The sequence below is a fragment of the Lonchura striata genome, chromosome Z, assembly GCF_050655825.1.
Source record: "Lonchura striata isolate lonStrDom1 chromosome Z, ASM5065582v1, whole genome shotgun sequence".
Lineage (NCBI taxonomy): Eukaryota > Metazoa > Chordata > Aves > Passeriformes > Estrildidae > Lonchura > Lonchura striata.
In genome coordinates, this window is record NC_140740.1 from 57547126 (window position 1) to 57568056 (window position 20931).

General features: G+C 35.2%; 1 protein-coding gene across 14 annotated transcripts in view; it reads right to left on the reverse strand.

The window, feature by feature from the left end:
- Nucleotides 1–20931, reverse strand: part of PDE4D (phosphodiesterase 4D) — a 530620-nt gene that overhangs the window by 243852 nt on the left and 265837 nt on the right. The window contains exons 1-2 of one of the 14 annotated variants that reach the window (XM_021534342.4): nucleotides 3188–5279; nucleotides 2265–2526 (exon numbers count right to left, since the gene is read on the reverse strand). The exons of 10 other annotated variants lie outside the window; for them this stretch is intronic. In XM_021534342.4, the coding sequence (XP_021390017.1) occupies nucleotides 2265–2311 (47 nt within the window). In that variant the 5' untranslated portion in view covers nucleotides 2312–2526; nucleotides 3188–5279. Of the gene's footprint in view, nucleotides 1–2264; nucleotides 5280–20931 lie in introns of those variants that run through there. 3 more of the 14 variants (XM_085566242.1, XM_021534343.4, XM_021534341.4) reach the window with 3 other exon arrangements.

Sequence of the window (20931 nt, forward strand, 5' to 3'; positions counted from 1 at the left end):
TTTCATGCAAGACAAGCAGGAACTGGCACATGAAGGCAAAATGCATGTCTCTTAAGTAAAGAAAATAACTTTAATATGAATTGTCAAATATTCTAAAATATTAGGTTCTGAATGCTCATAGAGGTTATAAATGTCATGAAGCATATAACACAGACCAAAGGGCATCTTTGATTTGTTGCATCAGCACTGAAGAAATATTAAAGATGATCAACTAGTATTTGTATTAATAAACATAAAACTATTTGTGTCCCATGAAAGATATTCTTTCTATTATTTCCATTGCCATTCTCTAAAGGATATCTGCAAGTAGCATAAGAGAGTGTATATATATATACAGAGCATTCCATGACAATTTCTACTCCCATGAGAAAAGGATAGCATACCTTACAGTCACTGTGTGGATTTTTGAAGGTTCAGAGTTAAAAGAAAATCAATGACTTGCGAGTTAACATCCTGACACTCAAAAATAACCCTTACAGACCTACTGTAGCATGAATAAGCAAACTTGCCTATTCTCTGAGAACTGACATGAACAACAGCATGCTAAAAACATTTGCGTTCTAAATTAAGGCTTGTGATTAGGTAAGCACAAATGCAGGCAGAAAGCATGGTATGATTTGCATCCAGTTAAAATAGCAAATATAGAACATATAATTATCTTCGAATGTCTTCCCGTCAGACACTTCTGCTGGGCTTCCCCAGACAATGGGCTCAATACTGTGGCAGACAGCAAGGGCTGGCAAGGAGCAGACAGGGAAGACAGGTACCAGCTTTTAGAGAAGATAAATAAAAAACGGACGGTACTTCCCTAGCATCTTTCAGCAGACTTCACTGTTCATGCTTGAACAATGCTTGGTCGGGAGATTAACCCGTGGGTTAAGGAGTGCTTAAAACGTTTCTCTAAGTTAATAAAAAGAGAAGTAAACCATATTCTTAGAAGACAATGGAAGCGCTTTCCCTGTCAGGTGCGGGCACACCTGCAGTGTCCTTTCCAGCACACTGCTAAAAAAAACCGCCAAAAGGGAAGAGGAAACAGATGCGAGATCTCGCTAGCAATTTCGGGGGGGCGGTTCCAGGCTGCCCCCGGGGCCTCGGCGCGGCCTCCCGCCGCTCCGGCCGCCACCGCCGGCCCGGCCGAGGCGCCGGCCGCGCGCGCCCGCCGGAGCGCGCCCGGCGCGCGGCGCCGCCCCGCCTCCCCCGCCCGCGGCGGCGCGCGGCGCGCGGGCGCTGCCATTGGCGGCGCGCGGCGCGCGGGCGCTGCCATTGGCGGCGCGCGGCGCGCGGGCGCTGCCATTGGCGGCGCGCGGCGCGCGGGCGCTGCCATTGGCGGCGCGCGGCGCGCGGGCGCTGCCATTGGCGGCGCGCGGCGCGCGGGCGCTGCCATTGGCGGCGCGCGGGCGGTGACGGCGGCGCGCCCCGCGGCCCCGCGGCCCGCGCGCCCCCGGCCGGGCCGGGCTCGGAGGCGCCCGGGGCGGGCCCGCGCCCCGCGGCCCGAACGGCGCGAGGGCTGCGGGGAAGTATTTCTGCCTTAGCTGACCGCCTTCATTAGGCGCTCACCAGCACTCTAATTCCAGCATCAGGAAGAAGACGTGACGCAACAACCACTGGTAGAATTTATAAGCAAGTTAACTGCACTGTATTGTAAGGCAAGTAGAAAGGTTTTTCAGTCAGGAAGGACTATAGATGCCTGTGATTCAAAGAGGAAACAGATGTTTTAATGATGATAAAGGGATTTTAATGCTATGTGATTGTCTTTCAAACAGCCACATTTGAAAACCTACCATACAAAAGCATTTTACAGCATTTACGCATATCTTTAATAAATGATTACCGAATTGCTATATGAATGAGCATCTTTTTCAGGTCACCTGAAAGTATGTGAATAAGTAAGTTCTAGGACAAACAAACCATAGGGGGGAAATACACCTTTGTTACTTTCTTCAAATCACATTAACAAGGAAATGTGAAGAACTGTTCCTTTGACACAGGAAGAAAATACATCACGTTGCTCAAAATACTTATGTAAGAAAACATGACCAAAACAATACAATTTCTATGGCTTGCCTATTTTGCAAATATAAAGAAGTGCTAAACTCATATTACTTCATCACGACTACCTCTGTCTGATTTTCATTTCTCTCATAGCTCTGGTAGTCCTCACTTGACACTTATTTAGGTAAAAACATAGCATCTGGTAGTTGTCACAGTATTTTGCAAACAAGCATTTTGAGTTTAACAGTCTATAATGTGTATTGATTACTCACCATATCCATGAATGCCTCCTAAAGGGGAAATTATTCACATGCATCATGTTCACAGGTCTTCCAACATTAGTGTTTTCCTTGTCAGACTGATTTATCTGTTATGGTATTCATAGATGCATGCCAGAACAACTGCATGAGCAGTCAACAGCAGGGATTATTGCAAGAATTACTGTAATCCACAAAAATAAAAATTCCCAGGATCCAGTGAAAGACTTCTCACAGGGTTTTCTAGGTACACGTCCATCCATTTATGCATCACTTGCTATTTTAAAAAAAACATTAAACTAATCAGTATACAGAAACTGTTCTGACAATGCCAACAGTTTGCCTTGATAAAAATCCAAGTGCTTTGACTGTGAATTAAAGCATCTTCATATGCAGCATTTTGGACAGTTGGAAAAGGTTAATTAAACGATAGTTTCTTGTCATCTGTGCCAAATCAGTGTTTAGGGAGAGATGTGTAACTTCAGACTGCTTTGCCATGTTCAGAAATGAATATTGCTTTTTCTTCTTTCTTAGACACATATTCATCAATGATCAATTTAATGCAGTTTTCCTTTCTTACGAGCCTGGGGAACAGAAGGACGTTTAATAGCCTTGTACAACAACCCCAAACTTCTTTCTGAATTTGATACTGTTACTTTGTTTCTTCAGCTAAGAAAGAAGGAAGGAGGTATGCTTTTTACACTCCATAGGACAGGACTACAGTTAGAGACCATCAAGGGATAGGATCATGTCATGATCACATTCATTTTTGCTGTCTAACCCCATAATAAGGCTGCCTGCTCCCTTTAAGTGAAATGACTAAGCTATTGACTCTCACTGCAGAGTCTAGTTCTGTTTTGATATTATACTGTATATAAACCCACGTGCATCAATTTGTATGTTTCAAAACGAAAGCAAAGCTATAAGTCCCATGTTACCTAAGCATTCTTTCTCTGCTGTCCTTTTTTCCCAATTCAGCTCCCAGACAGTAGTTATCACTCCTTACGCTCTGGCAAACATCCTCGGGAAGATTCTTAAGCCCAGGCTACAGAGACGGCATCTATTTTGAAGCAATGCAGAGTCAACAAGCTCACACTTCCCTTTCCCGGACCAGAATGTCCAGCCTGCCCTCGGGCTGCTGGTCTCCTCGCCCAGCAGCAGCAGCAGCAGCAGCAGCAGCAGCAGCAGCAGCAGCAGCAGCAGCGCGGCAGCCCCGGACAGTGTCGGGCTGCGTGGCACTGGTCCTGCAGCAGACTGGGCTCGGCTGCGGAGAGGGCTCTGCCTGGCAGAGGCTGTGCTGGCGTCAAGGGGGCCCTCTAGGTGGGTTCTCCCGGCACCGCGCAACCTGCCCTGCCGCTCCCACCCGCCCGGGATGGAGGGGAAGGACGGGCACTAGCGGAAGAGCCTTCCTGAGGACGGCCCGTGCCTCCAGGATGACTGAAAGAACTGAAAATTTTGCACAGGAGTGCAAAAATCTTCAGGAAAAGAGACGCGCAGGAAGCAGAGTTTACCATGTTGATCTGTACTGAGATGTGAAAGATTCCTAGACTTATATACTTCAGCATATCCAGGGCATACATTGTTTGCTCGCCATTCTTCTAAATGGTTTACTCTGTACTAAGGCTTCTTAAACTTCTAACGACCCCCTTGCCCTTTTGGACGGGAAATCCTGCAGTATGGAAGCCAGCTGCAACTTCAATGACATTAAAACCTCTGATAAGACTTTGTATTTGATTAGGGTGTGGGTGAACTTGGGAGTAACATGATAAGCTATTGCACGTCACATTTGTATAGATCCTATTTCCTTAAGATCATTTCTTTGCTTGTCACAACCCTATTCTACAATACCCCAAATTAGCCCTAGTAGAGTTGATGCCACTCTGAAGAAAGAATAAAATATTAAAGTACTTGAATGTCACTGTGTATTGACAGTGAAATGACATTTATTTCAATTCAGTAATAAAAAGGGAGGCTATACTGCCACATACATTTTTATATTACTCAATATTTGTATATTACTGATATTACTACCTATTTGAAGACTTACAGCACAAAAGTACAACAGATTACAAAATTTAAAGGGGCTGTAGCATAATTTATGTTCTACTACTCTATACAGAACATGACTTCTTTTTGTCATTTAAGTACAACCATGATAGAAAACATACTCTGAGAATTAGAAATAATGAGAATGAAAGTAAGCATTTTTCACAAAGATACTACAAAACAAAATATATAATTGTTCAGGAAAGAGAAATATTTTATGACTTTGAAGAAACCAGGTAAGCTGTTATAACTATGTTATGTTCATGCTTTATGTAAAAAGCACCCATATACCATACCTGCTAATTAGTTTGGGAATTTATACCAGAGACATTTGAAGAGAATATAAACAAAACTCTAAAATCTGAAACATTGCATGATTAATCTGAATATGTAAAAAGAATATTCCAGTTATCTACGACTTTCTCTGAGCTAGTTAAACTTATTACGAAATATTAACTGTAGCAAATGCTACACAAATCTGCACCATCATTACTATTTCATATGGCACTTATCTCACTGCATACTTGCCCGATCACTCACTGTCACTGACATTTTCAACACTAGACTTACATAATGACTTGTACTATCTTGAGAAATAGCTTCTCAGCACTGACCTGTCACTTCCAACATTTGAAATCTGTGAATGAGTCTATTCTGCATATGTGTTACAATATCTCTGTTTTTCTTTAGTGTTAAGTTCACCACAAAGCATAGCACCCATTGACTCAGCTAATTTCATTCAGAAGCAGAGTTGCAGAAGGAGTGTGGGTGTATGCAAAGTTACTATACAGTATTACAAACCAGTTAAAGAACTCACCAGCAAAATGGAGTGCGCAATATATAGGCTTTCCAGAGCAGGGATAAATTAAAGCTAGAGACTTTTACCCAGAAAAATAAATTGCTTTATGAAATTCTTCCTATTCAAGCCCATAACAACTTGCCAACCACTCTGCATTAAAAAAAAAAAAAAAAAAAAAAAAAAAAAACAACAACAAGAAGTGACAAACAAAATTTGAAGCAGATTTTAATTTGATTGCTTGGTTACCAGAGATGTGCTCTGACCACTAGAATTTAGGCTACATGACAGTGAATCCATCTTCCTCATTCAAGTGGAATCTCAACTAGGCATGAAGTTGGAGGGTGGACAAGACAGACACAAACAGGACTCTACAAGTGATTATGACTCTTCCCTGATGTGAAGGAACCCTACACTCCAGACATTATACAAAGTCTTCTTGACTATTTTCCACTGAATTAGTTAGGACAAAGTATGTTTCAGATTATCTGGAACCACTTCTCACTTCCAATAATAATTGCATTGGACTACTGAGTGAGGATCTATCCTCATTCTCTCTCTTAATAGTCTTGGGAATTTTCAGTTCTTGTTGCCCAGTAAAATATCTAAAGAGGGAGGTTTAAAGAGTATGTTCTATTCACCTTATTTTCAATCAGCCTATTAACACTGCAAAATTGCAAACATCTTTCCATTCTGTTTTTTTGGGGAAGGCAAACCAAAGAGAGGATTATTTGCATCTCGATTTCCATGCATTCTTCCTCCCACATCACTCAGATTTTCAATTACTAGCCATACCACAAAATTCACTTAAAAATTGACTAAGGTCTATGTCTGTTAAACTGAAGTACTCTAAAATATTTTCTTTACTCCTCTCATAGATGCACTAGCAGACACCAGAGGAAGAGTTTCCCTTGTGACATTTCTGCCATTATCCTGCATAGAATGATTTGGGTTGAAAGGCACCTTTAAAGGTCATTTAGTCCTAACCCCTGCGATGACAGGGACATCTTCAACTAGATCAGGTATTTTAGAGCCCTGTCCAACCTGACCTTGCACATTTCCAGGGATGGGTCATCTACGAGCTCTCTGGGGAATCTGCTCCAGTATTTCACATTGTAAGAAATTTCTTTCCTACACCTATTCTGAATAAACTCTCTTTTATTTTAAAACCTTGTATCCCATGTCCTATCACTGCATGCCTTTCTAAATTATGACAGTATCTAAGCCTGTTCTAGCAATATTAGATTTTTAATACAAAACTCAACAAAACCAATGAAAATATATAATACAGACGTACACATCCTGAGAAGAAAACTGTATCTGGGGCATGTAGAACTAATATTTATATGCCTAGTCCAAATTTTCCAAAGAGATTGGTCTAATTTACTACATCTTTTATTTTTTATGAAATGGAGGCAAAAAAAACCCAAGTAATTTTATAAAATATTTTCTTAAAATACAGTAGAGCAATGCATGTATATGGAAAGGTAACAATAATTCTTAAAGCAATGCTGAAAGGCAATCTCCAAATATAAGTTCACAGAAATTTCATCAGTGTCATTACTAAATAGCAATAATGACCAATGGCAGATTTTTAAGACTATGCAAGATGAGATGGTGACTTAAACCAGTAGATTCTGGATAAGTATCAATAAAAAAGAATTTTATCAAACTTTTTAGTTCCATAAAAAGTTTCAAAATGCCCCCGAAGTTACAAATGGTTGTGGAGCATGAAATATGGTACCACTGAAAAAAAGGGTTTCTGAAGATCAACTCCAGAGCATGCAATAAATACATTGCTAACACAACTGACCAGTGCAGATGGTAATTTAAAGCTTTGGGAAGATAGATGAAATAAAAATTATTATTAAAAAAAAAATAAAGGGATAGCATTTTTGCATGCACTTTTAAGAAAAAAAAAAAAGGTAAAGAGATTATTTAAAATAGAAAAATTAGCACTCACCTAAATCCTAATACATAGTCACTTGCAATATTATGGAAATATAACACATGGATGTGAAACATGTCCACATTTGGGATTAATTTCTATATTTTGAGTGTTAGGATGGCATCATTATTTATAAACTTTCCATGAAGACCATATAGATTAAAATATCCATGTAGTTAATGGAATGGTAAGAAACGAATCCCATTGCACATAGTTGAAGAAAATAATCCAAATGATAGGCCATTAGTCATAAAACTTTTTAGGTCCCCACAAGTTGTCTTCAGTAATACTAGCATAGAAAGCAAAGGCACAAATTCATCTAATCAGAACCCTCATCAGAGTGAGCAGATAAACCCAGTGACCTCCTTAACATATTTTAGACTTCTTTGCTCACAAGTGTTATATGACTGCATATCAAGACAAGAAATTTAGGATTCTGTCCTGTGCTCTCCCTCTGCCATCTCCCCTGCAAATAAATTAGCTCTCTATTGGACTCTCTTCTGGAGTAAGGAAGGTCTATCTTAAGAATGAAAAACCTGTGCAACTTAGCAGCACTTGTTACAAGCAGTCCAGATAATAGTAGTTTGTCTCTATTCTCCCTATATAGTCTTGTTAAATCCCTACAGACCTTCCATCCTCAGATATTTACATGATGAATCATAAGACAAGCCACGTGCATTTGGTATCATGCTATAGAAACATCACCCCAGTGGGTTCTGACAGTCTCACATGATTTCAGACACTTTGAACTGAAAAATGACAGAAAATTTGTTTCCTCTGCCCAGAGGGGTCTAAATGAGCACTATGCAGTGGGGAAATAACCCACACCACATAACTTGCCCATAACTTACTAAAAGACAAAACTTCAAAAAACATATAGTTCAGTTTTGAACAACAATCATGAATTAGGTAATGTTGCTAAGAGCTTGCGGCTATCCTTTAAGAACAAAAAGAGCTTAGTTATCAAGTATATTTTTGTTCTGAAAATGATGTGCTGAACTATAAATGTAATTTGAGCAGAACATTCTCCATCCAAGCCCCAGCCCTTTTTGAAGTCCAAAGAATCTTCAGGTCAGAAACTTTGAAAAATGAATATTTTATGTGTGTTCTATTAAATTCTTAGCTTGTTCTGTGTCTCTCTGTTTTCCCTTCAATTAGAGCAAGAGATTTTTTCAGGTAATCTCATTTTAAAATGTAAAATCTTCTTAGTTGTATAAAAGATAGGTATTTTTCCTCATCTCATTTAGTAAGCATCAGTTGTTATACTTTTGCTGTGCCATTTATGTCTTATAACTAATAAAAAAAAGATCCTTAATGCTCCATAGATTTAGATTGACATAGAAGGAGTGGTGTGGAAAAGAATATCAGGGCATCTCAGGGAGATTAAACTATCTTTTGATCTTATTTGAAGAGAAATAATAATTCTGTCCTGAATACCACTGGTTGGTGATACCTGAAGAAAAATAACTGTCCTTCATAGCAACATACCTCCTTAGATTAAGCACCAGTGATTTTGCTCAAAGGCTTGTATCTTACTATTGCATAAGGCAATAGTAAGATGCCTTAAAGATCATTCCACTAATATAAACAGAAACTTTATATCTATGCAAAAGAAATGTAAATAGGAGGTGCAGATTATTGTTCTCTCTTTTCCCATTGTACCCATTTTCCTACCCACTGACTGACCAATGAATCTTCTTTGCCTTTAAAAAAGCAAGAAAAGCAACTATTCTAGTTTGTTGACAGAATACAGACTTATTATTATTATTAAATTAAGTGACAGTCCACACTCGTATTTATCAAGTTATTTTGTTTCCTATGTCCCAGCTATCTTATTTTTGGCCAGAAGCAGAGCTTGAGCTCTCTGTAAGGAGTCATGTTACTCCTATGGAATATGGGCCTGGTAACACGCTCCCAGTTTGGATGCATGTCTGCTGTGAAACAGGAGAGACTTCCAGTAACCACAAATTGTCAAATTTTACCTCAGTGAAAATATTAGACATTACTAAAATTCCCAAAGACAGTTTGGCAGCAGTTATTCAAGAAAACAAATTGTATGTTTTAACAATTGTAAAATGGAAACCATGAGAAAATGACGACAGTTTTTTATTTATATAATGTTAGCAAACTGAAGTCAGATAAAATACACTTCCAGCAAATATTCATGACCTGTTCTGTAATATGGAGATTATTGTGCATTATTCTGGTCAACTGCATTTCAAATAGAACACAGTTCAGAGTACTTGTATATTAAATTACAAGGTAGGATGAAATTTTATTCACTAATAATTTTTAATTTTTTTTTATCATAGCTAGTAATGTTTGCATTACATTCACTATTCAGTTGCACATTAGTTTAGTGAAGATGGCTGCTTCCTTGGTTACCAAGCATGATATATTATTCTGAAGATAAGTTTCCTTTTTTATAAAAGGAATGATAACTACCTGAATGGTACAATTCAGTTATGATTTCCAACAAGAAACAGAGAAAAAGGACATTTCTTGACAAATCTTGTGCAATTATACTTACAAATACTTTATTTTGACACTTTCCTATCTAGGTAGCTTCTTTTCTGGGATGGGGAAGGAAAAGTAGTAGAATGGGCCCATGTAAAACACAGGACAATGTTTGAGATATTTTTTACCAAAATCTCATTTCTCCTAATATATCTTAAATTTATATCAAGTATGCTTTTCTGATGTCAAATAAACAGTTTAATCAACTAAATTTAAATTTGTTATTTATAATATTGTTTAGACATTTGAATAACCTTCTTAATAATCTCAAAATGCTTCTTGAAGATCTAAATTGTAGATGACCATTAGAATCATTAATGACTCAATAAAATAATTCTGTTTTTTCTGGAACTGTTTATTCATCAAAAATTTTTCTTGTTATTTTTCAGATGGAAATAGACATACTGTAATTTTTTCCTTTTAAGAAATGAAAATGAATATTTTCTGTGTGAAGATTCCTAAAATGTCTTCAGATGCCCTAATGAATTTTGTAATTTTTATTATTATTTTCATAATAAATAACTTAGATCTTCCAGCTTTATATCAAATATACCTTTTATATAACTTCTCTGAGAAAAAAAAATTGATGCACCTTACTGTAATTTCTTTCTGAAATGAGAATATGAAATTGAGTATTTGAGAGGCAATGTATACTAATGAATGAAAATCTTTATATTTGATGTGATTTGCCTTGGTTTTGTTTCCTTTAATTTTATTTGTAAGGAAGTAATTTCTGCCTGTTTGTAACTTAGTCAGCAATAAATGTACTATGTCAAAACCTTCAGGCCTTACAAAATCAAACCATTTAAACGTTGAGATTATGTCATAAAAAAGGTCAGTAATTATGAAAGTAATATGAGAGTGTTGAGTCACTGAACTTGCTTTTCAGTTGTGGTCAGCTTATTGCTCGTTGTCATCAATAGACTTTCTATTTTCTTTCATAGTTTCAAAAAATGTTAGGACGTCAAACATGTAAGTTTTACATTCTCTCCTACTGAACTACTGCAAGATCCTGTAATTTGATTCTTCTCTGTAGTGGTAGTTTCCTAACACTGAGTCATATGAAAATGCCACTAGTACACTCCGTGAACAAAAATACTAAGTGAAATATTTGAACTCTAGTAGCACTTTACTTAGGAAATAATATTACCTTCTTGCAGTCCTTTTTTTCTTCTGTTTCTACCTCCTAATCTACCTTAAAATTCCTTACTTATACTCATGCTTTCTATTTTAAATAGCAATTTCCCTAGTAACATTATAACAAATATCACCACTATGAGTCCACCTACTACTTTGTCTGCAAAATAAGGTTGCAGAGCAAATTAATTTAGTAAACACATAACAATTTTATCCAATTTTATATTTGTCTTGATTATTAATAACTCTTCAAAAGTCTTCAAAACCTTTTTTTCTTTTTCTTTCTTAAATGAAAAAGGCTGTGTACCTGTCTAGATCATTGCTGATATCTTAAAACACAAGTAACATGTTTAATATTATTGTGTTCCTGATTTTAAAATCTCATTAACAATCCCTAATTTAAGAGTGAGATTTCCTGTACCAGTTCTTTCAAAGTTCTTGAACAAAGGTCATCCAGTCCCCTTAACTTAAGAGCATTATTGCCTGATATTTGTTTCCAGATAAATTGTAGTAATTTATATGTAAATATCTATGTTCCTATTATCTATCATGCCTGTCTTGATGCTTAAAATAATTTTCCTTATTAACACTGTGAACCTGTTAATTCATTGAATATTGACTAAGAAATTGATTGGATTTATCTTGTCAGACTATTCAGCCCTTACCATATTTTACAGACATTTCTATGCAACACAAACACTAGAAGTTTTTAAGTTTCTCATAATATCATATTTCCTGGTACTGATCCCAGGCAATATTCCCCCTACACACTTTGTTTATCTATATGAAGCATCTTTCTTTTCATGTTCAGTATTATCTTCAATTCATCAAATTGTAATTCCCCTACCCCTACCAGTGGGCGTACAAGTCCCAGAGAGCTAATTTCTGCAAGCTGATACATTTTTATTTTCTAATTGCCTTTCCCATATGTCTCTAGAACCAGTTCAACAACCTCCAGGGGTCTGCAGATCACCTTTCATGCACAAATATGTAATGTTGTTCACTCACCTTTACACAGATGTACTGATAAATTCTTTAGACAGGAATTATCATGATAATTACTCTTTGTACACAAGTTTATTTATTTTCTTTTTGTCAGATGTGGCCAAAATGTGGGCATTCTATTTCTGACAATTTCTAGCATTAAGTGACAACTTGTATTCTGACAAAGATACATAAATTTATAACTTGAATGAAAGGATGAGAACTGAAACTCATACTTGAAAAGACATTGAAGCCAGAGTCAACTTCTTAAGTAAAAGCTGTTTAAGAATTAAAACATAATTTAAATTGCTGAGTACTCAAAGGAAAGCTAATTCAGATAACAGTTATGTTTCAAGCCAAATATAATAGGAAAAAAAACCCTAGACGATTTATAGTATTAAGAAATTCTCACTGTCCCAGGAACAGTATACAGAAGCTGCTCTAATATATATTGCTGAATAAAAAATTGTTTGTGCATATGCAGCTGGGATGTAGCGATGGACAAGTACTTAATTGGAGAGTATTTTATAGGTACATAGAACCACAGATGCTTAGGGTTCCTAAGAAACATGGAAAATACAAGATCTCAAACCGTTTACTGTCCTAAAATAAGTAGAAAACAGAGGGAAATTATTATTCATTACATAGAGAAGTGGACTAAAACGTTCTTAACAGAAGTAGAATAATAAGCTGATTATAAAGTACTTAATGAGATTTGGAAGATGAAAATGGGCCAATATTCCCTGTATACAAAGCCATTCTTAGTTCCTTTTTAATTTATTATTTAAAGGTGTACAATAAAGAGCAAACATGTGACAATCTAAGTAGCAAACCTCTGTGATTTGCAGATTGAAGTACAAATTTTCATGAGATTAGAGCAGCCTTTCTAAAGTTTGAAGTCCAAGTCCTACTGCATTTACATCACTAAAAATGCTGAATACCCCAGCACCATCCATGGTGTTAACCACTAACTATGTGATTGTGAACAAACTGAGAAGTTCTGAAGCCTCACTGATTATTTCCTCAAATATATTTGGGAAAAATGGAAGTCTTCCCTCACAATTACCTCAGCCTGTTAAAAGTATAATGCTTAGAAAATGCCACTTTTAGGAAGCACACAAAACATAAAAATGTGCCTTCTTTTTCTATATGCTCCCAAAATTTCGGAAGAACAGACTCCTAAATTGTAATATCTTTGAGACAGAAAACAGCTTTAGGTGACAGCTCAACTACAGACTCCTCTCTTGTCAGTCTACTGAAATATTCTTCAGAAAAATGCCTCCATTTTGGAAATTATTTAAGTCTGATGAGATGGTGAAATGCAATAGGACCTGTACACTTTAAGTCAGACATATATTTGAGGTCTTTGCAGGATCAGTTGAATCTAGGCCTAGTTCCCTGTTATCCCTGAAGATGAATGGCAAGGCATTGCACTGTATCCTATAATTGCATACTAAAATTTAGATCTAGTCAAGGGAAGCTGAGAATGAAATTATTACTGCAAACATAAGACACCTATTTGACATTTGTTTCTTTTTTCCTTGCATTTGATGGCTGAAAAAAATAACCTATAACTGGTACAAAGGCAGACATCAAAAGGTCCAGTCAGAAGATTAGGTCTATAAAGTCATGCCCTCTGGTCACTAGCTATTAACACTTGGGAAATCTGGAAAGCTGTCGTGACATAGATTGATTTTACAGTACTTTGCCAACATAACCCATGAGAAACATGGAATCTTTTTAACATTATGGAAAATCAGGGTAGCACTGCTTGAACTATAAACATTTTCATGCTATGTTTGAGCCATTGTAACCATGCTGCTTTTGCCGTTTATTCAAAAATAGAGATTAAACATTAAAACAATGTCTTAGTATAAATGTCAAGTACAATGTAGACAAAATCTAAGAGATTAGAAGAAAAGTTAGTCAAGAAAACAGATGCATTTTAAAGTTATATTCCCTGAAATACACATTTTCCAGGCTTACTTTTAATTAAAGTTACTAGAATACTATTATTTCCTGGTAATCTGTTAAGTAGCCATAATTCCTCTAAAATCAAGTATTAAAAGCTCTTATGTGTGTTTTCACATGACATTCTCCAATAAAGTTGAATATTGGATAAGTTCACTAAAATAAAGAGAGCATGTTTTCAAAGCCTGTTTTGCTGATATTTGCTATTTTCAAAACTAGGCAGGTAATTTTTGATAATTAAATGGAATAAAAATACTGATCTGAATGAAACCCGAATATTTTTTTCCTGAGAAAGTGATGCCCATTACATGTATTTTCTGGATTGTTCAGAGAAGGTTGTGATTTTTTTTCTCTCTATAGCTTGAAATGTTATTAGTAACATAGGCCACACACTGATTTTTCTGAGTAAATTACATTATCCTTAAAGTTGGATATGTTTACATTCCCAAATATTCCCCCTCAGTTGATGTACATAGCTGGGGACAGCACTATCTCACTGCTCCCTACAAAACGATAGTAAAGTTATAATTTCTTACTACCCTCATGATTTGCATGTTATAACAATGAAACATTAGTCCATGACAAAGATATTTATTATGTGATAACTCATTGTGGAAGTGATCTTTAGAACACAACATATAAGACAGAAGCATGATGTGTTTTCTATTGCATATACTAAGCTAATACTGAGAAACTACTGAATGACTTCTCCAAGAGACACTGTCTTAGGTTGCCAACTAAATAAACCTGTTAACAAAAAAAAAAAAAAAACTGATGCCAGCATCTGAGTATTTTATATCTTCTCCCAGTGTTTTGTCAGGTACTAACTTTCAGCTTGTTCCAATACTGAAATAAATAGAAAATTGTTACTTTACTATTTTCTTCAATTTATTAGTATACTTCACTGCCAGTTCATCCATAAGACTATCACTCTCTAGAAAATATTCTGTGGAGAAAAGTATGCATGAATTTCATATCTTTCACTTGATAGGGGTCAAACAGATGTTTTGTATTATTTTATAGATAATACAAAAGTTCGCCACAAGTTTACTACTTATAACATCAGAAAACTTTCAATTTCCTCAAGCAAGGTTAAAATGCTTGGCAAAAATGGTTCTAAACACTCATTTAAATCCATGTTTAAACTCTAAAAGTAAAACTTAGACTACTTGAAAAATTAAAAGGGGTTTTCTTTTCTGGCTGTTGTTTGATCACTTGAAAGGCCATGGTGCAATAATTTCTTCCTAAAAAATGAATAGAACTTTTGATTTCCCAAAAGAAAAGGTGAAGGTGAAATTAATGTTTTCCAAAACTAGGAGAATAAGAGAATTACCTAAATTAAGACTGAACATTTGAAATTGTCTTCTAAAGGGCTGGACCTAGAGCAGCTCCGCTGAATAAATAGGAATTTGGAAAGTTCAAGTGTCAAAAAATCAGGCTAATTGACTATGCGGGTAACAATGCAACCCAGGTTTGACTTTTTTCATTGGAACATGACATATTAAATTAGTATACAAATCATACCCAACATAAAATTGCCAGCTGCTACTTCAAGAGTGAGGTAACTGTTGTAAATTTCATCTGCACAGAAACAGTGACATCTGTATGGAAGGAAATATTAACTAAACCCAAGACCACTTGTTCCTCTTCTCAGTCTAGTCCTTAGAAAGCAATACAGAAATGGACATGAAACTCCCAGTTCCAATAGGTACCTCTTTTTGCTTATTCTTCAGAGAGCTCACAACTGAACTTAGAAATCTAAGTTATATTATTTGTTATGTGGAACAAAAATTTGAAAAAAATCTGAAAACGTGAAAGCATCTTTAGAGTCACAAGCAATAAAGTTCACAAGAAATTTTCCAACTTATTTTACAATTACTGTTGTAGCAATAACTATTTAAAATAATTTGCCATGTAGTCATCACTGCATAAACATATAGCATTTTTCCCAGATGTCAAAAAGAAAAGTTTTGTATAATTGAAGAAGATTTCTAAGCTGAGAGCTGGTGCACTGTAATAGACCCAAATGGAATTTCTGATGGTAAATCAAGTGACATGAAATCTTGGCTGGTAGATTTTCTGTAATTAATCCAGGATGTTTAAAATTTTTACTTGCACCATTATTGCAACTTATCTTGACAGAAAAGTATGTTTCAAACAATTTTACATAAATTTATTAGAAGGTAAAAAGCAGAAATTAAAGATTAATGAAACATCATTTCATAATGAGTCCACTGGTTGAAATATTCTTATACATTCTATTCTAGGATGTTTCATAGGCTTATGGATATATTCTGAATCCTCAATTTACAGTGCTTTTCATTCGGTCTTTTTATATTTATCTGTGCTAATATTTCAGCCATACATAGATATCTTCTACAAATAAGGAATTATGTGTATATATGCTCTTATACCATATAAGAAATCATTATTAAGGTTTTTATAAAAAATTATGCATACATACTTTGAAAGAGGTTGCCAGGAAATTTCAATATATTTTTTTTTTTATTTTAGCATTGTACAATATCTGGTCTATCCTACACAAAGAAATCACTCCCAGAGAGCACATTTTCAGTCTCATTTAGATCTCTTATATCATGTTGTGAAGATTCATTATGTTTCATAATGTGTTTTAAAGATGTAAGGCTATCTGTGGCTGCCAAATATAATTAATCTAGTTAATACATGAACAGTGCCTGTAATACTGTTCAATAATAAATTCCTTTGTGATACTTATATGAGTTTGATGGCCAATTGCAATTAAGCAGTGGAGTGTGCTATTTTTAAACTATGACATGTTTCCTGGAAGATCATTTCATCACCTTTCATGAATTTTTTAAAGGTTCTATATGTAATATGAGAAAATGGCCAAATATCTGAACATGTTAGGAAGAAGTACTTAAAAGGCATTTGACTAACTAGAGACTTAATATATAATCAGCAAGAATTTAATGTGAAAAAAAAAATACAATTGAAAATATTTTTAAACCATCAGCTCTTAATACATTTCTTAACAGAGCTGAAGACTGTACAGAAGAGCATTTCTTTATTTTCAGAAAGTAGTCATGGAACTGGGATCTCATATGCCAAAGAAGATCCTATGAAAGGTAGTGGTTTTTATTACCAAGGCAGTTAATGCCACATGCCTCAAATTATTTGATAAAATTTCAGAATAATTTGATAGAATTTCAGAATTATTTGATAAAATGTCTTTTGGTTTGGACAAGGAAGTTCTATGGAAACAAGCTTCTTAATGTGGTCTAAATTTATTGAGATCATGCAAGTATTCATAATAAAAATATCAATACATAAGATTTTTTAAAATTCTAAAGATTTAAACAAATCTTGTACAATTCGAGGCATGTTCTTAAGGAAGGCTTAAGGATACACTCTTCTCCATGTTTATTTTAGATAGGCATGCATTTTTTTAGGAAAGGTACTTTTTACATAGCTTCTGTAATTTTTACATTTTTCATAAAAAGCTTTTTTTTCCCACACAATTCAACTTAATTTCAGTACAAATGCAAAGAAAATATAATTACAGATATGGAGGACAAAACTATTAGCTTGTCATATAAGAATACTCCCTCCTCCCTCCAGTGCTAAATCTCTATATTTTTTCTAGGAAAAAAGTCATAGAAAATAGGTTACTTTTTAAAGTTTTACAAGTGTTCATACCACAACTACTTTGCAAGTGAATAATATTTCTGTAGAAATCTCAAGGCAAGACCTGGAGAACAAAGATTAAGCATTTTCTAAAGTCATAGTCCATCTGTATACATTCACTAAAAGTTGTGTAACTTTCAGGTCTCTAGGCAATTTATAAGTATACACACAGATAGACTGACATAGCTGAAAATACTAGAGCACAACTATGTTCAAAACTATGCCTGGATCTTCTGGTAATTAGCTCACAAGCATATTGAAACAAAAGCTCCTAAATAATAACACATTTATTCCAGAAAAGAAATTATCTGAAACAGCGAATGTTTAAAAGAAATTATAAATACACAGATTTCCAAAAGTAGAAGCCCTTAACCATGGTATGGAAAAGATTCTGACACAATTGAACAAAGCATGTAAGGCACTGTAAAGGTATGCTGCAGATTGTGGCACATCTATAAAAATGGAAAACATAAATTGTCTGTCTTTCTTTAAAACAAAAGTAAATAATTCTTAGGAAGATCAGTCAGTTCTGGTTTACTATTGGTTTTTGTTTGTTTTGTCTGGTTTAGTGTGTGTGTGGTGTATTTGGTTAGTTTGTTTTCAATGTAGAGAAACAAGGAATGCTTCACTGATCAACATTTATACTGAGCTGAAGGTCAGACTGTCAGCACTTCTGCAAGCCCATATATCTGAATTAATAATTGTCTTTCAGGTACTGGTGAGCTACAAAATCATTGCAATGCTGTTTAAAGTCATGATGTCATAAAACAGACCAGGTTGGAACGGATTTCAGAAGATCATCTTGTCCAGTCTTTCCTGGGAAAGTGATCTTGTATTTGGTACAAAAAATAAAAAGAAAAAATGTTACAAAGCAGAGTGGAAGAGTTGAAAACACAAAAAAAAATCTTTTCTTATTGTTATTATTATTGTCCCCTGGAATTATGTATTGGATATATAAAACATTTCAGTTCTTACATTTTAAACCTGAGAGAGATCACTATAGGCAGCAGTTTGTAAAAAGAAACAAATGTCAACAAATTCTAGCCCTTTAATTTTTTCAGTTATCCCAGTAAAATGTAGTTTAAACTTCTCAGTTCCTTGCTTGTTTTTCTTTTAGTTTTGATGGGGTTATTTTTGTTTTATTGGGCTTTTTGAGTGATTAGTTCTAAAATACCTTTATATATCTTCCTAACTTTGTATAGTGATGGAAGATTGTCATAGCTTTCCCTGCCAGGTTAGGAAGCATATAAATATTAAGTATTGTAGTGCTGTGTTTTCTCGGGTAGTCTTTCCACATTTAATATCTAATAATTATTTTTAAAATTTTCCAATAATGTCCTTTATAGGATGTGGTGTGGTTTTGTCCAACAGTGTCTGCTCAAAGCTATAGTGCAGGTAAATTGCACTATATGCTGTTCCATTTGGGTAATAAATTAAATTCCTTTCAACACCAACACCATCATCATCACCACCAGCACCACCATCCAAAACTTCTCAAGAACAAGATGAATCTCTATCATAAGCCTTTACCAGTAAAAAATATTCAGGTAGGAATACCTTACTAGCTTTAAATATAATGCTGTTCCTATTTAGTCCTTTGATAAGTCCTATCCTGTGGCAGTCCTGTAGATGACATTAAAATATTCTCCATACTTACAAGTCATTCTTTGAAACAGCTGTGGACTGCACTTTTCGAAGTAATGTATCAAGAATTGGACAATCTTCTGGTTAAGGTCACCAAATAACCTTAGACACAAAGATTAAGACTTGAGTTTTCTATCTCCACACTCAGATCTTTTGATCAATGCACATGTAGGAGGAAGAATAAACTTTCCTAGCTACCAACACTTTGTTGCCTGCAACACTGCAGCCTCAGCATGGGCTGTGCTCACACTGCACAGACAGGGCATGATCTGCCAGGATCTGGAGCCAAAGTCTCTCCATGGCTCTTTTGCAGGCCACTCCAGCTACTTCTTTCTAAGAAAAAATCAGGATAGGGTCCTGAAGTAGTTCATGCTGAAGATGAGCTCCAGCAAGTGATATAGACCAGAAGGCATCAAATATATTTTCCATTGACCTACACAATCCTCCACTGCTACCCTAGAATTTCCTGTCCCCAAATACCACTAAAAGCCTTCATGCAAAATCCAAGTCACAGAGTAAAAGCAACACTGCTTTGAAGTGGTGGGCTGCAATACACCCTGTGTTATCATTTATTATTTCAAAAACTTCAAATTAAATGTATAAAAACTAATTATTATCTTGCTGTCTTAACAGTTTCACAGAAGAGGGAATTCAGAGACAAATGGAGCCAAAGACAGCCCAGCAGAGGGTCCTGAGCAGCATGGGCCCCTCTATATCATTTAATTTACACATCATACTTAGTAACTGATGCATTTTTCAGGATGGATAGAAAATTTCTTCAATCTTTGTAGAGTTCATTCTGTGAGGACAGTCTGACCAGACAGCTGTGAAATGACCTTAGGTCTCAATCCAAAATGCACTCAGAATATTAGGCAGAAGTTATTCTCATAACTTGGAATAAAAGTTCTTCAAATACAGACAGAAGAGACTTACTCCCCTAATTTGGTTGGAGATATTTAAATAAATATTTAAATCTTAAAAGTTTAATATAATTTAAAATAGCAAGTGGAAATAATTTCAATAATTTCAATATTTCAATTACTGATTTAATTTTTTTGTTTGAATTTTTCTGGTATTTTACCTAAATAAATTTTCATCTCCTTAAATTTCACACTTATTTTTACAAATCAAGATACATGTGTATACTTGAAGTAATTCCACAGTTCAGTAACCATTTATTTTTCATACTCTTTTTATGATGCTAAAATATTAAATTCCACCATTTTAAATTTGACGACAACATCTTTTATTTAAAGCTCCTAGAAAACAGCTTTTCAGTAGAAACTAAAATTCTATTATAATACAGAACTCAACATTTTGAGTGTTTGCTGTTTAGTAGAGTTGTTTTTTATAGAAAATAATTACTATGCTATAGATATTTAAAGATAATAAGTGGTGGATATGGATTTCAACTAACATGCAAATAATTTAAAGTATAGCAAGAAACTTCTTTGTATCCTTCAAGACTCTATAACTGAGGTTCATCCTTCAGGGTGTTTAGAGAATTCTGGGTTTGGGTTGGTTTGGTTTCCTATTTTTTATTTTTTTTGGGGGGGGGGGTTTTGGTTGTTGTTTTTTTTTTTTTTTCTTTTTAATGATTAGGCGAAGAAGAATAAAAAGGAAAAGGAAAATCATAACTGGCAAAGCAAAAAAGCTAATCAGATTTTCTATTTCATTATTGACAAACCAACCTGACAAAATGAATATTTTTAAAATATTTTTATCACCTTTTTTTTCTCTTCATCTGTGAAGAATAAGCTACTGCTTCTTACAGCTAGTTTAGCTTTTCAGCATAATGATTTTAAATGCCCGGTCAGGAATTAGGCTCTTTAACTTTCTGCAAGTTTTGACAGTAGACGGAATAGAAATGAAACTCCTCTTTTTAAATACTGTGGCTGGATATTTTGGTTTGGGCTTTTTGGGCTTGGTTTGGGCTTTTTTTTTTATTTTTATTTCATATGGCATGGAATGAC